Genomic DNA, 16689 nt, shown 5'->3' on the forward strand with positions numbered 1-16689 from the left:
ATCTATGATGTAGATGCTCTATTTATGATGTATTATGTGACTATATGAATGTGGTTTTGATCCTGTGTATCTCCATTTCCAATAGTGTTGGCACCAAAAAACTTACGTGTCGGAGTATTGTTTTTGGTTCTTTTTTTATTCGGAGTAAATTTGTCATGCAGCATATGATTTCTTGGATCTTTAGATACATGTCTAATAGGATAGCAACTAAAATAAGATTGCTTTTTTAGATTGTAACATATATGTCTAATAGGATGATAACTTTGTGTATTCTGAATTTTGTTATTATGAGATAGTTAGTACGAAGAAAAAATGATGAAATAATTACTAATGAGAGAATTTTTTGATGTACTTAAGATCTTAAACGATGTTGTAGAGGGATGGTTGGGAGGGGAGGGGTATCATAAGAAAAACTTAATGAGGGAGCTGCTTTTAGTGTTCTATTGCTGTTTTGTCAACAAAATTATCAAGTTCAAGAATTACATATCACATTAGCAGCTGAAAATTTGTTTCAATGCACTAGAAAATATACTGCTAAAAGTCACAATTGACATTGAACTGTAAAATGATAAGTTTGATGCTATCACTATTTGCTGACGTTGCTGTACTGCTAATACTAAGTTGTCCCTGTTGCATTCATTAGAAAATTTTGTGTGCAAATTTAGTTTCCGATTTTGTCTTTATTACAGATCTCTACCTATTAATAAAACTAAATCTACAAGTTTTCTTGCAATCTAATTTTTACTATACATTTCAACACGCTTTAGCAGGTTTTAGCCAAGATCACTCCTTAAATCACGTGTGTTAACTATATGTTTTAGAACTCAATTGTCACTATTTTTATTATTAATTACTTATATTACTCTTTTGAAACATATTGCAAATATATCACTATTTTTGTATAATAATAATTTTTTTTATTTGGTTTTGTGAGATTTTCTATGTTTTATGGATATTTTGAAGTCAAAATTGGTTTTGATAAAAAAAGTTTAACTAAATAAGTTTGATTGGAAAGGGATAGTTTAGAGAGTTTAAAATATAAAGAAATTAAAATTTCACAAAATAAAATATTTAATGATCATATAAAAACAATGACATATTGATAATATGCTTTAAGATTGGTGAGTGAAGCAAAATGAGCACGCTAAATTCAAGAGAATTGAGAGAAGAAATTAAATGGAATTGATGAATAAACTCAATTTAAAGTGAAAGATCTCAAATGAAAGTAGCTGATACACGTGGCTTATATAGCAGCAAACTACAACTAACTTAGCCTCTAACTAACTGATCCTACATGGCAAGTAACAATAACTAACTCTACAACTATCATCTACTTAATTTAGTCACGCCAACCATGCTTGCATGAGCTGAACTTGGCTGCATGAGGTTGCACCATATGCTGTGAGCTTCTCTTAAAACAAAGATACTATGTGCACATCAAAATCCGATAGAGAATATTATCCTCTGCTTCAAGTTACAGCAAGTTTCCCACAACTTCACAAGCATGGTTCACAAATAGTTTGCTACAACCTATGAAACAAGTAAAATTCAAGAGTCAGTGGTATTATAAGGATATGACTCTACACATTCATAATATTTCTGTTAGAAAAGGTAAGAGAGAGCAGTAAAGAAAATGTTTATGTATATTCAAGTCGTGTAAAATGATACTTCTAAGTTTGCACATTCAAATTTGGAAGATCCCAAATGTTACTTCTAAGTACCTTATTCTAATCATTTTTCGACAATTTGGTGCGAAGAAGACCCCCCAATGCAACTGCAGCTAAAGGCAAACCATCACATTTTTTCACAATTTCTCTTCCAATTCCTTCTAGGTTGGACCTTTCACTGGAATTATTTGCTCCAAATGCGTGTTCAGCAATCTTCACTATCAAGAGATGTCAAATGGAAGATAGGAAAGGTTTGCATAGCAGAATATTCAAGTCATCAGTATTTGTTGTTTTTGAGGTAAACGATTCAAGCACAGTCTAAGTGATCCTGAAAACCATGAAAATCCTTTGAAACACATGCCCATGCTTTTAAATCAAACTTGTCTTTAACTTCATCTTCATCTTTCCAAGAAGTGAAACATTAAGCTTCCTTCTCCTATAGAAGTCCAAGAACTCATTGGAAATGATCTTATCCAACAACACCTGAACAGAAGCAGAGAGTAATGCCCCTCCCACCATAGCAGCAGCCATATTTTCTTTGGTTTGAATAAGACTCTATAGTTAATGATGATTACAAGAGAAGTAGTGTGTAAGTAAGGATTAATAGCACACAAATTTCTCACAAACAAGTTTCTTAGTATTTGATGGATTTACAATTATACTTTAATCAGTTAATGATGATTATTCTCAAGTAATTAGTAGCAAGTTAGAATAAATGAATAGGATAAAATAGAGAGCCATGAGAATCAAAATGTAGTTTATTGATTCTATCAGCAGATGATATTACAGTCTCTCCCTCTAATTTTGGACCTCACTAATTAAAGAAGAGAGGAAGAGAGAAAGAGCTGAATTCTTACCTTAGGAGTAGAATTTAGTCACAAAACCAAATGATACAAGTAGAAGCAATTAGCAGCATAGAGTCAACGTCAACCTTAACAAAAAAAATCAATAAACTAATTAAAAAGATATTTATTTCAACAAATTAAAAGTGTCTGTACTTTGTATTTTTAAGAGAAAATGACACTTCCTTTTTTATGAAATGTCTAAAAATATCCCTTTCCATCAATTTACAAAACTTTTAAAATTAAGAAAATAAATTAAAACTTTCACTTTCACTCTCATTTTTCATCTTTATTCTCTCTCTTTTCTCTCATTCTCTATTTTTTTTATCTTTCTTTTTTATAGAAAATAAAATTAACAAAATAATATAATTTAAATAAAAAATATTATTATTATTATATACATAATTTTTATTTAGTTTTAAATTTTTACCGCTTATCTTTTTAATCTATATTTTCATTTCTCTTCTTTCAAATATTTATTACATATAATTTGGAAAGAATACTAATATTATAATAAAAAGTTAGAATTAAGATTCAATTGTTTTTAAAAAAAATTAATTTTGAGTTAATTTTATAACTATCAATATAATTTTTTTATACTAATATCTAATTATATTTTTATATACACAAGGAAAAAAAATATTATTTTTAAATAGCAAGTATGAAAATTAATTATTCATAAAAATCTTATTATTTAATTTTTTTTTTATCTATAAATACTTTGATCTTCTTAGTCAAAGACTTTTGTCAACCTACTATTTCATTGTAAAAATAATTTAATTTTATAAATTTTTTTATCCATGCATAATCTGTACTATCAGAATAGAATAGATCATAATTTTAAAAAATTTATATTCTAATATAACCGATAAAAATACAAGTATTAATAAAATCCAAAAAATGTGTGCGATCACAAATTTTTCGTTTACCACAACAATAACAGGACACATGTCATCTCTTTATTTCCTGATCAGTTTTAAAACCTAACCATCAATTTAAATTTAAATTTAAATTCTCTAAATTTTAAAATATAATCACTCATGCTTAAATAATTTTGTTTATATTTTTTTAATTCTATCTATAAAATAAACTATATCCTCTAAAATAAAATTTAAAATTTAAAAAATCCAAATCTCAACCACCACCTTATAATACAATTACATTTACGTTCTTCGTTGTATTTCGAGGGCATGCACATGGCGCCTAAACACCCAACAGCGGCGGTCCTCTTGTGTGAATTTGTGATGGAGATCCTCTCATGGATTCCTGCAAAGCCTGTCACGCGCCTCAAGCTTGTGTGCAAGTCATGGAACTCCTTCATCTCCCACCCTCACTTCGCCAAACTTCACCTTCACCGATCACCCAAAAATGGCATCCTCCTGATTACGCGAACACCACCTTTCCCCGAGAAAGAAAGAAAACAGGGCATAGTGTTGAGTAGCGTTGAATCTTTCATCCAAAATCCATCATCCACTCTTGATGCTCAAGAGAATCGCCGCTCTCTACACGTAGAAGACTGTGTTGTGGGTTCATGCAACGGGTTAGTTTGTGTGGCCCATAGTCTTTTCCACCCTAACAACGATAATTTCGATATCTGGTTTCGTTTATGGAACCCTCTCATAGGGTTTATTTCAGGGAACTCGCCTTCGCCTTGCTTACGTGTCAATGGGCATGATGCTTTTGGGTTTGGGTATGATGAGTCAAGTGACAGTTACAAGGTAGTGATTGCCAGTCGGGATTATTCTTCTGGAACAGTAACTGCGCAGGTTTATAGCTTCCGTGGCAGTTCTTGGAAGAGGGTCAACAATTTTCCTGCTTTTCCGTTTTTTGCCGAAGATAATGGCCACTTCATCGGTGGCACTCTTAATTGGATAGGTCTCCGTAACCCGCATGGAGGTGATTATGATTGGGATGCTGTTACACTTGATATGTTAATGATTGTTTCTTTTGACCTGAAATCGGATACACATAAACAGATTCTGCTTCCAAAGGGTATCGATGAGATCCCCCGTGAAGAGCCAAGTCTGGGAGTTTCGGGAAACAGCCTGTATCTTCTTCATGATTACAAGAACACTCATTTTATTGCATGGCAAATGAAGGAGTTTGGAGATGAAAATTCTTGGACTCAATTGCTAAAGATTAGTTTTGACCATCTCGGTGTTGAAATGCTATTGCTACCGGAGTTTATATTTGAGAATGGAAATATCTTCATGTTTGAGGAAGTTTTTTATGACCGAAGAGATAATAGTGTTAAACGCGTTAATATCAACAATCTTGACTTCGATGCATTTGATTATGTTGAGAGCTTGGTTCAGCCTTGTTAAAATTCGGTTTCTATTCAAAGTTTTGCTCCTGCAGCTTTTTGTTTTGTTATTTTAAATGCTTATATTTCATGTAGGCCCAGCAAAGTTCAGGTCATTGTGATTATTTTGGGGGTTTCCTTACTTTGGCTACTTCTTGTTGTTGGATCCAAATTGTAGACGGATCACTTTTATTTTGACTACTTGTTGCATAAGTTTATTAATTTTTGCTAATGGTTGGATGAAGCTTACAGATAAATTGATTTTTTCATTAGTTAGAATCTAGAACATGATTTTCACGACCATCCCATTATAAAAGTAATGAAATTTTCACTTTCTTTATTTAGTTATTGGTTACTTTATCTTTTCATGACATATGTTTTGTATGGTGAACAAGTTTGATGGCAAGCTGGAATCTTATTTATAGTAGTAGTCATGGAATTGTACTAGTAGGAATGAATAATGTAAGGATGGAAATAAAATATGACATCCTATTACCTTGCGAAAAGTACCCTAAGTATGCCCTATCTATGATGTAGATGCTCTATTTATGATGTATATACATTCATTAGTTTTTTCTGTGGAAATTATGTGACTATGTGAAGGTGGTTTTGATCCTGTGTATCTCCATTTCCAATAGTGTTGGAACCAAACAACTTACGTGTCGGAGTATTGGTTTTAGTTCTTTTTTTTATTTGGAGTAAATTTGTCATGCAGCATATGATTTCTTGGATCTTTAGATACATGTCTAATAGGATAGCAACTAAAATAAGATTGCTTTCTTAGAATGTTACATACATGTCTAATAGGATTGTAACTATGTGTATTCTGAATTTTGTTGCTGTGAGATAGTTAATGCAAAGAAAAGATGATGAAATATTGACTAATGTGAGAATTTTTTGCCACTGAAAAAGTTAGATGTACTTAAGATCTTAAAATGATGTTGTAGAGAGATGGTTGGGAGGGGAGGGGTATCATAGCAAAAACTTAATAAGGGCATGCAGATGGCGCCTCAACACCCAACAGCGGCGCTCCTCTTGTGTGAAGTGGTGATGGAGATCCTCTCTTGGATTCCTGCAAAGCCTGTCACGCGCCTGAAGCTTGTGTGCAAGTCATGGAACTCCATCATCTCCCACCCTCACTTCGTCAAACTTCACCTTCACCGATCACCCAAAAATGCCATCCTCCTGTCTACGCGAACACCAACTTTCCCCCGCGACGAAGAAAAAAAACAGGGCTTAGTGTTGAGTAGCGTTGAATCTTTCATCCAAAATCCATCATCCACTCTTGATGCTCAAGAGAATCGCCGCTCTCTACACGTAGAAGACTGTGTTGTGGGTTCATGCAACGGGTTGGTTTGTGTGGCCCGTTTTCTTGACCCCATCAATGGTATTATCGATATCTGGTTCCATTTATTGAACCCTCTCACAGGGTTTATATCAGAGAACTCGCCGTGCTTACGTGTCAATGTGTATACTGCTTTTGGGTTTGGGTATGATGAGTCAAGTGACAGTTACAAGGTAGTGACTGCTACTACTCGGGATTCTTCCGGAACAGTAACTGCGCACGTTTATAGCTTCGGTGGCAGTTCTTGGAAGAGAGCCAATAGTTTCCCTGCTTTTCCATTTTCTTTTGAAGATAATGGCCAATTCATCGGTGGCACTCTTAATTGGCTAGGTCTCCGCAACCCGCATGGAGATGATTATGATTGGGCTGATGTTACACTTGATATGTTAATGATTGTTTCTTTTGACCTGAAATCGGATACAAATAAACAGATTCTGCTTCCAAAGGGTATCGATGAAATCCCCGGTCAAAAGCCAACTCTGGGAGTTTGGGGAAATAGGCTGTATCTTCTTCATGATTACAAGAACACTCATTTTATTGCATGGCAAATGAAGGAGTTTGGAGATGAAAATTCTTGGACTCAATTGCTAAAGATTAGTTTTCACCATCTCGGTGTTGTTAAAACGCTATTTCCAGGATTTATATTTGAGGATGGAAATATCTTCATGTTGAGAGGCAGTCATCTTTTTGAGGAAGTTTTTTATGACCGAAGAGACAATAGTGTTAAACGCGTTAATTTCTTGGCTAACAATCTTCACTTCGATGTATTTGATTATGTTGAGAGCTTGGTTCAGCCTTGTTAAAATTTGGTTCCTATTCAAAGTTTTGCTTCTGCAGCTTTTTGTTTTGTTATTTTAAATCCTTATATTTCTTGTAGGCCCAGCAAAGTTCAGGTCATTGTGATTATTTTGGGTGTTTCCTTAGTTTCGGCTACTTCTTGTTGTTGGATCCAAATTTGTAGACGGATCACTTTTATTTTCGCTGCAAACTTTATATATACAAGTGCATAAAATTCTAACATCCTTATCATGACTACTTGTTGCATAAGTTTATTCATTTTTGCTAATTGTTGGATGAAATTTCCAGACAAATAAAGTTGCGTTGATTTTTTCATTAGTAAGAATCTAGAACATGATTTACTGGAGGGAAGAATGATTTTCGCGACCATGTGACAATGTGCAGGTGGTTTTGATCTATGATGTATCTCCATTTCCAATGGTGTTGGAACAAAAAATCTTACGTGTCAGAGTATTGTTTTTAGTTCTTTTTTTATTTGGAGTAAATTTGTCATGCAGCATATGATTTTTTGGATCTTTAGATACATGTCTAATAAGATAGCAATTAAAATAAGATTGCTATCTTAAATTGTTACATATCGTCTAATAGGATGGTAACTACGTGTATTCTGAATTTTGTTGCTGTGAGATAGTAAATACGAAGAAAAGATGATGAAATATTGACTAACGAAAGAATTTTTTGTCACAGGAAAAGTTAGATGTACTTGAGATCTTAAAATCATATTGTTGAGGGATGGTTGGGAGGGGAGGGGTATCATAACAAAAACTTGATGAGGGAGCTGCTTTTAGTGTTCTATTGCTGTTTTGTGAAGTGTTATTTATTTATCTTTCTTTTAATTGTCTAAGGTGATAGCCTGGTAGGTGGGTATGAGCTAGTAACCCTAGGAGGAGGTAAAGAAGGAAGGACGAGAGCGAAAAACTCTCCCTATCTAACTCCTATCCTATAGCTTGCGATCTCGTAAGCCTATCAATGCCTGGCTTCCTGCTATGCTATGAAAGTCGTTAGGTCAAGGGAAAAAAAGCAACTGGCTAACAATTCACTGACCTATCTAGCTTCAATCCCCTTTGAAATGAGGCATGGAACGGAGCCATTGCGAAGAAGTTCCACGAGTTACGAAGGAAACTTCGAGCTCATATTGGTCATGGGTTTTGTCAATAAAACTATCAGGACAAGAATTACATATTACATTAGCAGCTGAAAATTTGTTTCAATGCATTAGAAAATATACTGCTAAAAGTCACAATTGACGTTGAACTGTAAAATGATAAGTTTGATGCTATCACTATTTGCTGAAGTTGCTGTACTGCTAATACTAAGTTGTCCCCTCTTGCATTCATTAGAAAATTTTGTATGCAAATTTAGTTTCCGATTTTGTTCTTATTACAGATCTCTACCTATTAATAAAACTGAATTTACAAGTTTTCTTGTAATCTAATTTTTACTACACATTTCAACACGCTTTAACAGGTTTTAGCCAAGATCACTCCTTAAATCACGTGTGTTAACTGTATACTTTAGATCTCAATTGTCATTATTTTTAGAATTAATAACTTATATTACTCTTTTGAAACATATTGCAAATATATCACTATTTTTGTATAATAATAATTTTTTTTATTTGATTTTGTGAGATTTTCTGTTTTATGGATATTTTGACGTCAAAATTGGTTTTGAGAAAAAAGTTTAACTAAACAAGTTTGATTGGAAAGGGATAGTTTAGAGAGTTTAAAATATAAAGAAATTAAAATTTCACAAAATAAAATATTTAATGATTATATAAAAACAATGACATATTGATAATCATAATATGCTTTAAGATTGGTGAGTGAAGCAGAACGAGCACACTAAATTGGAGAGAACTGAGAGAAGAAATTAAATGGAATTGATGAATAAAGTCAATCTAAAGTGAAAGATCTCAAATGAAAGTAGCTGATACACGTGGCTTATATAGCAGCAAACTACAACTAACTTAGCCTCTAACTAACTGATCCTACGTGGCAAGTAACAATAACAAACTCTACAACTATCATCTACTTAATTTAGTCACGTCAACCATGCATGCATGAGCTGAACTTGGCTGCATGAGGTTGCACCATATGCTGTGAGCTTCTCTTAAAACAAAGATGCTATGTGCACACCAAAATCCGATAGAAAATATTATCCTCTGCTTCAAGTTACAGCAAGTTTCCCACAACTTCACAAGCATGGTTCACAAATAGTTTGCTACAACCTATGAAACAAGTAAAATTCAAGAGTCAATGGTGGTATAAGGATATGACTCTGCATATTCATAATATTGATGAGGGTGAAATCTTGAAGATAGAAAATGGTAGGCCTCTTACACGGATGAGGGTGAAATCCTCTAGTGTTGAAAGTGTAGAGTGGTGAGAGAACATCTCCCCCTGACCAATGTTTGAATGTTCCTTGAACTCTAAGAACATCTGTTAGTAACATAGGATGCTGGTATACCTGAACAGCATAGCCCCATGCCACAGAAATTGTCCATGAAAAGCGCTTGTGATAGCACACAGTTTGTTGTAGGATCCTCTGGAATCAACATTGACAGCTTGGAATAAATGTTCAAGAGCTGGAAGGAAATGATAGCTTAGTAGCAGAGCAGGTTGCACATTTAAATTTGGCAGATCCCAAATGTTACTTTCAAATACCTTACTCCAATCATTTTTCGACAATTTGGTGCGAAGAAGACCCCCCAATACAACTGCAGCTAAAGGCAAACCATCACATTTTTTCACAATTTCTCTTCCAAGTTCTTCTAGTTTGGATCTTTCACTGGAATTATTTGCTCCAAATGCGTGTTCAGCAAGTAAAGACCAGCAATGTTCACTATCAAGAGATGTCAAATGGAAGATAGGAAAGGTTTGCATAGCAGAGTATTCTAGTTATCAGTATTTGTTGTTTTTGAGATAACCGATTCAAGCACAGTCTTAGTGACCCTGAAAACCATCAAAATCCTTTGAAACACATGCCCATGCTTTTAAATCAATCTTGTAACACCCTACCATACAGAGCCTTATGCTTAAGTCATAATTCAGAGATGGCAAGGTATTACGACCTCTAAAACAAAAATTAGTACGTATAGTAATATGGATAATTAATTATAACTAGGAGCCTTTGTAGAAAAAGGGGTAAACAAAAACCGCAACCTTAAAGCGCAACACTCCGATCGATAACATAATGAACAAGGATAATCCAACGCGTGTTTATATATATACAAAAGAGTGTCAAAAACAGGAATACCAAGACTCAAGATCCGGATGCGAAGATAACCGGTCCGAGCATAACAATATATACATATGATAAAAATAAGGAAAACCCAAAGGAAAACCCCAAGGGACACAAAAACATAAAACCTATTCTCCAAAATCTCCCATAAGAGGAGTCATCACAGTTTGTATTATTTAATGGAGATAAAAGTATCTAAACAAAACATATAAACCAAAACATAGCCCCGAGAGCAAAGGATCTTCGCAATCAAGAAGTCTCCAGCATGCCTCAGCGGGAAACCTCACGTCCTGCATCTGAAAACCACAAAATCCGCATGGGTGAGAACCAGAGGTTCCCAGCAGGTAACAGCTTCCACATATATAATACATAATAATGGAGGAAAGCCGAAGGCAATCCTAGAACTCCCTCCAAGGAATATCAAAGCTTATAAACAAGCTAAACCATATAAGGGCATCTGACTAAAGATTCTTCAGTCTAACTAATACTTCCCTTTCCAATTCCTTCAGACCTCCCAACCACCAGCAGGAGTATAATATAGCAAACACAGTTATATCAAACAAAGAATATACAAATAGGAGCAGTTAAGACATTTAGACAAATAGCAATTAATATGCAGTCAGATAGGCAATCTCAAACAATTCACATAGTATGCATATGATGAATGCCTGTCCCTAGTGGCCGATGATATCATCTTGTCGGTTATATTGCCAACCCGACAAGTCCTGGTCGCTAACCATTGGACTGTCCCTCTGTCGTGCATCCCCAAACTCGAGTTATACTCGTTTTAAACTTGATCATAAACATGATCCATATCAATCACCCTCACTGGTGAATATTTACGGGGGTTCGAGCTCATCCGGGCCTTTCACAGTGCCCGGCCACACTTACAACATAGGGTTAACAGAGCTTCGAGTCTCAACCTGGAGCACGTGGTGGCTAGCCACTGCTACTACCCAAGGAAACTCGTACTCAGATAGTGGAAGTGCAATTTCACAATCATCAATAATTCAGCATCAACATGCATGAATTCTCATCCATGGATCAACATCCATATCAGCCATTCCGGCTCACGGTTCAATCCAGAACCAGCCAATATTCATAGCATACACAGCTATTCCGGCTCACGGTTAAATCCATAACCAGCCATATTCATAAATAATCACGGCCCTTCGGCCAACGGCATAACAAGCACTTCCACCACCATCCTCCGCATCTCACATAATCATCTTGATCCTCATTGATCATTCATATTTCCCTTGCTTCACTCGCAAGTTACCTCATTCACTAGCCCCTTTTTAATAGCTAGGCGTGCCATAATGAATTAAGACATAAATGGTGAGATCGGAGGCTTAGAAGTATGAGATTTGGCTTTTAAAACTCAAAAATCAACTTTGGGATGAAAACAGGGCCGCGCGTACGCGCACTCCACGCTCACGCGTGGATGGCCTCAAAAACTCATCGACGCGCAAGCGTCATGCACGCTAACGCGTGGATTCCAAACTTGCCCATCGACGCGCACGCGTCAACCACGCGTACGCGCGGGTGTTCTCGTGCCCCAGGCACAACACCGGCACAGTTCTGGCATAACTCTCTGGAAAATGGCTGGGCATTGGGTGCAGCACCATCGGCGCGCCCGCGCACCTCACGCTCACGCGTGGATGGCAATTTTCGGAAGATCGGCGCGCACGCGCCAGGTGCGCCCACGCGCAAGGGGTGATTCTGCTAAAATTTTTCTAAGTTAAAAGCTGCAGAATTCACAGATTTTCACCCCAATCTTCCAACGGACATAACTTCCTCATTTTAAATCGTTTTTCACCCGTTCTTCGAACGGCATGGACATCCCGGATCCAATTCCATTTCTAAACAGATTTGGTACAAAACGGGGATCCGTAGTCCAAGTTATGTCCCGTCAAAGTATGCCCAAAAAACCATATTTTCATACAAAACCACAATATGCCATTTTCAAAACAAACCATTTTCAACTCTTTCCAAAATCAATCAAAACATGTCCATTTCATCCCTTTTTCTTTGAAATCAATTCAAAATGTATCAAATTCAACATCAAGCCTCCTCAACTCACACGTTGACACATAACTCACAATTTACCAAAAATCATTATTTCACCATTATATCCCACTTCACCCAAGTGGCTCAAACTCAAACATATTGACTTACCATATACTATTCCTCATGCCAATTCTCAACAACACCAATTCCAATAAATCATCATGGTACGCAAACAACATCATACTCACCATCAACATGGTTCAACCCACAATTCAACCATAACCAATAATCAAGCATATATATCACAACATGCATATGTCTCATACATCATACCACCAAGGCATCAATAATCATCATCACATATATGACCACATCACATATCTCAATCATTCAATAGCATCAACCATTCAATGCCTATCTTAGGGCCTCTAGCCTAAGTATTTCCTACCACATTACATATTAGATACGGGAAACCGAAACCATACCTTAGCCGATTTTCCCAAGCTCCACCGGAGCACTTCCAAACCACTTAACCACAAGCTCTCAAGGCCTCAACACCTCCAAGAACAGATTTCTCACCACCAAACCCTTTCCAAGCTTTTCAAAGTCACCAATCAAGCTCCAATATCCACACATACACAACCTAAGCCACAACCATCATACCCATACACAACATCTCAAACCCAAACATCATAAAACAACAAAAATACACTAGGGTTGAGAATCTTACCACACCCAAGGTCCAAGGAGACAAGATTAACCTTCTCCTTCAAGAGAGTTGGGTCCTATAACATCAAAGAACCCAAAATCTCAACATTTTACCCATGAAACTCGAAAATAGGGGCTGAGATTTCGAACAGCAAAGAGTGGCTTACCTCAAGATTGATTATATGGGTTTTGTAGAGCTCTCCGCGGTGAACGCGTGGCCGCAAACGGGGCGGCAATCGGAGCTCTAGATCAAAAGTTATGGTGGTTTGAAGATCAAGTGAGAGAAGGAAGTTGAGAGAGTGTTCTTCCTCCCCTTCTCTCTAAGTTCAGCGTGTTCTAGTGTGTAATGAGGAGAGAGAGTGCTGAAAACTAGGGTTTTGGTTAAGTTATGTTGGGCCAAGGGCCCACTTTGGGTCCAATTGGCCCGGTTTGGCCCGTTCGGTCCAATCTTGGTCCGAATTCTATAAAATTGGTACCAAAATTCTCGTCTCAGTCTCCTCTATCACATTTAGCCATAAAAATCACATTTTAGGCTTTCTAGAATAAATTCTCATTTATGGGTTAATTAGCCGTTAATTAACCGGGTTTTACAAATCTTGTCTTTAACTTCATCTTCTTCTTTCCAAGAAGTGAAACATTAAGCTTCCTTCTCCTAAAGAAGTCCAAGAACTCATTGGAAATGATCTTATCCAACAACACAGGCAGAGTAATGCCCCTCCCACAATAGCAGCAGCCATATTTTCTTTGGTTTAGATAAGACCCTATAGTTAATGATGATTACAAGAGTAGTGTGTAAGTAAGGATTAATAGCACACAAATTTCTCACAAACAAGTTTTTTAATATTTGATGGATTTACAATTATACTTTAATCAGTTAATGATGATTATTCTTAAGTAATTAGTAACAAATAAATAGGATAAAATAGAAAGCCATGAGAACCAAAATGTGGTTTATTGATTCTATAAACACATGTTATTACAGTCTCTCTCACTAATTTTGGACTTACTAATTAAAAAAGAGATGAAGAGAGAGAGAGTGCTGAATTCTTACCTTAGATGTAGAATTTAGTCAGAAACCAAATGATACGATTAGAAGCAATTAGCAGCAGAGCTTCTCTCAACTAAGATACTTCATTTCCTTGCTTCTTGTTTGATGAGAAGTAACTCAAAACTCAAAGTCAAAGTCAACGTTAACCTTAACAAAAAAAAATCAATAAACTAATTAAAAAGATATTTATTTCAAGAAATTAAAAGTGTATGTACTTTGTATTTTTAAGAGAAAATGACACTTCCTTTTGTATGAGATGTCTAAAAAACATCCCCTTTTGAGAAAAGAAAGTTGTTATACAATTGGACAAACTCTAAAATTAGCTCTGCCATAAACAACTTAGAAAATGAAATTACTTTCACACCCTTACATATTAATAAAGTCCCAAAAATATGTGCGCCATCACAAATTTTTTGTTTTCAAGACGTTAATAATCTTCACTAACCACGACAATAATAGGACACATGTCATCTCTTCATTCCCTGATCAATCTTAAAACTTAGAACTTAGCCATCAGAGACACAATATAGAGACAATATGAATAGTGAACACGTGAATAATGAGTAAGAAGATCAATTCTAGCAAATGAGTAAGAGAATCAATTCTAAGAAATGAGAATTTGCTTCTTTAATGATAGAAAAGTAAGCAGTTTCTTAACATGTAGAGTAATCTTCTATGTTTCTTATACTGTTAACAAAGGGTCTTACATAAATACTTTTTACTTATCTTATTTCATAGAAGTATGTATTTATTTTACTTTTGATTTTTTGAGAAAGTTTTGTGCTCTTTGTTGTTATTACTTTTAAAGTATTTTGAGTTTTATTATTTCATTGTACTACTTTAAAGTTGAATCATTCCGATTAAAGTAATTTTAGTTTTAGCTCTAAAAGTATGAACTATGAAATGGTAACTTAGAAGTTAAGGATATGTATATTATGCTTAGGTTCGATTGATAAATATGAATTTGTAGGTCACACCAAAGACAGGTTATGGTTTTGTATTTGTTATTGGACCTATAAAAGTAATAGGAGGTTGAGGATAATTCTCTTGACTTTTTGTTTCCATGAACTCATGTATTTACAGACCAAAAGCCATAGATTATTTTTATAACTTCATTTTCAATTGATTCAAGTTAAGCAACAAGTCATGTAATTTCTGTTGAGATGCTAATAAATCATGTTGAATGTGAAGGTCATGATTTTATTAAATGAATAAATTTTCTATTTTGGTGTCATTTTAAATGTGAAGGTCATAAAAATTTGATTTTGATCATTATATATTTTTCTGCTTGTATTTTCGGTATGTTATGTAAAATACTTCAGTTATTAACAGAGAAAGTCAATCATATATTTTATTACTAATTTATAGACAAATGAGTTTTTTGTTAAAAAAATCAATTGAGTATTTTATATGTGAAAGTAAATTTGATGATTTATAAGTCACCAAAAAAATTTGATGATTTATAGTGTTTTAAAATTTAGAATAATTTTTTACTATAATAATTAAAATTTTTGACATTTTGATTGTTTGAAAAAACGTTTGCATGAATAATAAATTTTTAGAATTTAAAATGATCAAAATAATTAATAGACAAACGTATTAGATTTTAATTGCATATACTTTTTTTATTAATAAAACAAAGACATCAAATAATAATTTAGTTAAATTATTAAAGTTTTACTCAAAGAAATAATACGAATAATAAATAAAATTTAAAATCTTAAATAATATATACTCTTTTCGATTGAAGTTTACATAATGAAAAAGTTCTATTTATTAAACAATAATACATAATTGTTATAATAATGATGAGTGAATTGATTGGGTTATACACATACATCATGAATAAAAAAGAGTTTACTAGGCCAAGGTGTCATGATATTAAAGTATTTTTTTCAAGTAATATATTTTTTAAAAATTTGCTATTTGAATATTTTCTATACTCTATATTATTATTTATCATAAAAAGAATTCTGTCTAATGAAGTAGAAACAAATGAATTAAATATGTACTAAATATTATGTTGGAATAGTTTTAAAAATAAAAAGAGATAATCTAAATATTGGATGAATATAATCTATTAATATATAGGAGGAACAATTTCAATAGTTAATTTTACTCTTATATAACAACAAATTTATTCACTTATTTCACTTTTTTTTATTAGTTAAACTGTACTCTAAAAATTCCTCCAATTTTTAAATATTTGTTTTTTATAATATGATAAAATATCAATCAACTATATTACGTGTACATTTAAATCAGTTATCAAAGTCAGCTAGTTACTAAAATAAAATATATATTAGAATATAAATATATATTAAAAATAAATTAAAATATACATCTATTTATATACAAATATATTAAAAATTAATTTTATTGTATAGATAGCATTTTTGTATATCAATATAATAAAAAGAGATTAGTCTCTCATTTCATATAACGTGTAAAAGTTTTATTGTTCATGTATAAAATTCTTTATTCATAGAATAAAAAAAGTTTAATTGTTCTTTTGATCTCTATAGTTTTACGAAATTTTTAATTAGGTTCTTATACATTTTTTTAATTGGGTTCTTGCACCAATTTTTTTTCAATTAGGTCCCTCTTGATAGTAATTAGCTTAATTATATAAGAACCCAACTAAAAAAAAGTTGGTGCAGAGACTCAAATAAAAAGAAAAAAAAGTGTAAAGATTCAATTAAAAAATAAATTTGTGCAATGACTCA

General features: G+C 33.8%; 2 protein-coding genes and 1 long non-coding RNA gene across 3 annotated transcripts; 2 read left to right on the forward strand and 1 right to left on the reverse strand.

Annotated features, from left to right (window-relative positions):
- The first annotated feature begins 3705 nt into the window (after positions 1-3705).
- LOC112718071 (F-box/kelch-repeat protein At3g23880-like) lies at positions 3706-4833 on the forward strand. The gene has a single exon (XM_025769979.1). The coding sequence runs from the start codon at positions 3706-3708 to the stop codon at positions 4831-4833; it is 1128 nt and encodes a 375-aa protein (XP_025625764.1).
- Positions 4834-5813: 980 nt separating this feature from the next.
- LOC112718072 (F-box/kelch-repeat protein At3g23880-like) lies at positions 5814-6959 on the forward strand. Its single transcript, XM_025769980.1, has one exon. It carries the CDS (start codon positions 5814-5816, stop codon positions 6957-6959), a length of 1146 nt encoding a protein of 381 aa, XP_025625765.1.
- Positions 6960-10160: 3201 nt separating this feature from the next.
- On the reverse strand, positions 10161-13275 carry LOC140175535 (uncharacterized). Its single transcript, XR_011866367.1, has 4 exons — positions 13083-13275; positions 12938-12992; positions 12693-12850; positions 10161-10493 (listed from the first exon to the last, which is right to left on the reverse strand). It is a non-coding gene; the product is annotated as an uncharacterized lncRNA (long non-coding RNA).
- Between the last annotated feature and the right edge of the window lie 3414 nt (positions 13276-16689).

This window comes from Arachis hypogaea, chromosome 10 (assembly GCF_003086295.3).
Source record: "Arachis hypogaea cultivar Tifrunner chromosome 10, arahy.Tifrunner.gnm2.J5K5, whole genome shotgun sequence".
In the NCBI taxonomy this organism is placed as follows: Eukaryota; Viridiplantae; Streptophyta; class Magnoliopsida; order Fabales; family Fabaceae; genus Arachis; species Arachis hypogaea.

Bases quoted from the DNA above. Each gene is read 5' to 3' on its own strand.
- LOC112718071 (XM_025769979.1), top strand. From the start codon at position 3,706: ATGGCGCCTAAACACCCAACAGCGGCGGTCCTCTTGTGTGAATTTGTG.
- LOC112718072 (XM_025769980.1), top strand. From the start codon at position 5,814: ATGGCGCCTCAACACCCAACAGCGGCGCTCCTCTTGTGTGAAGTGGTG.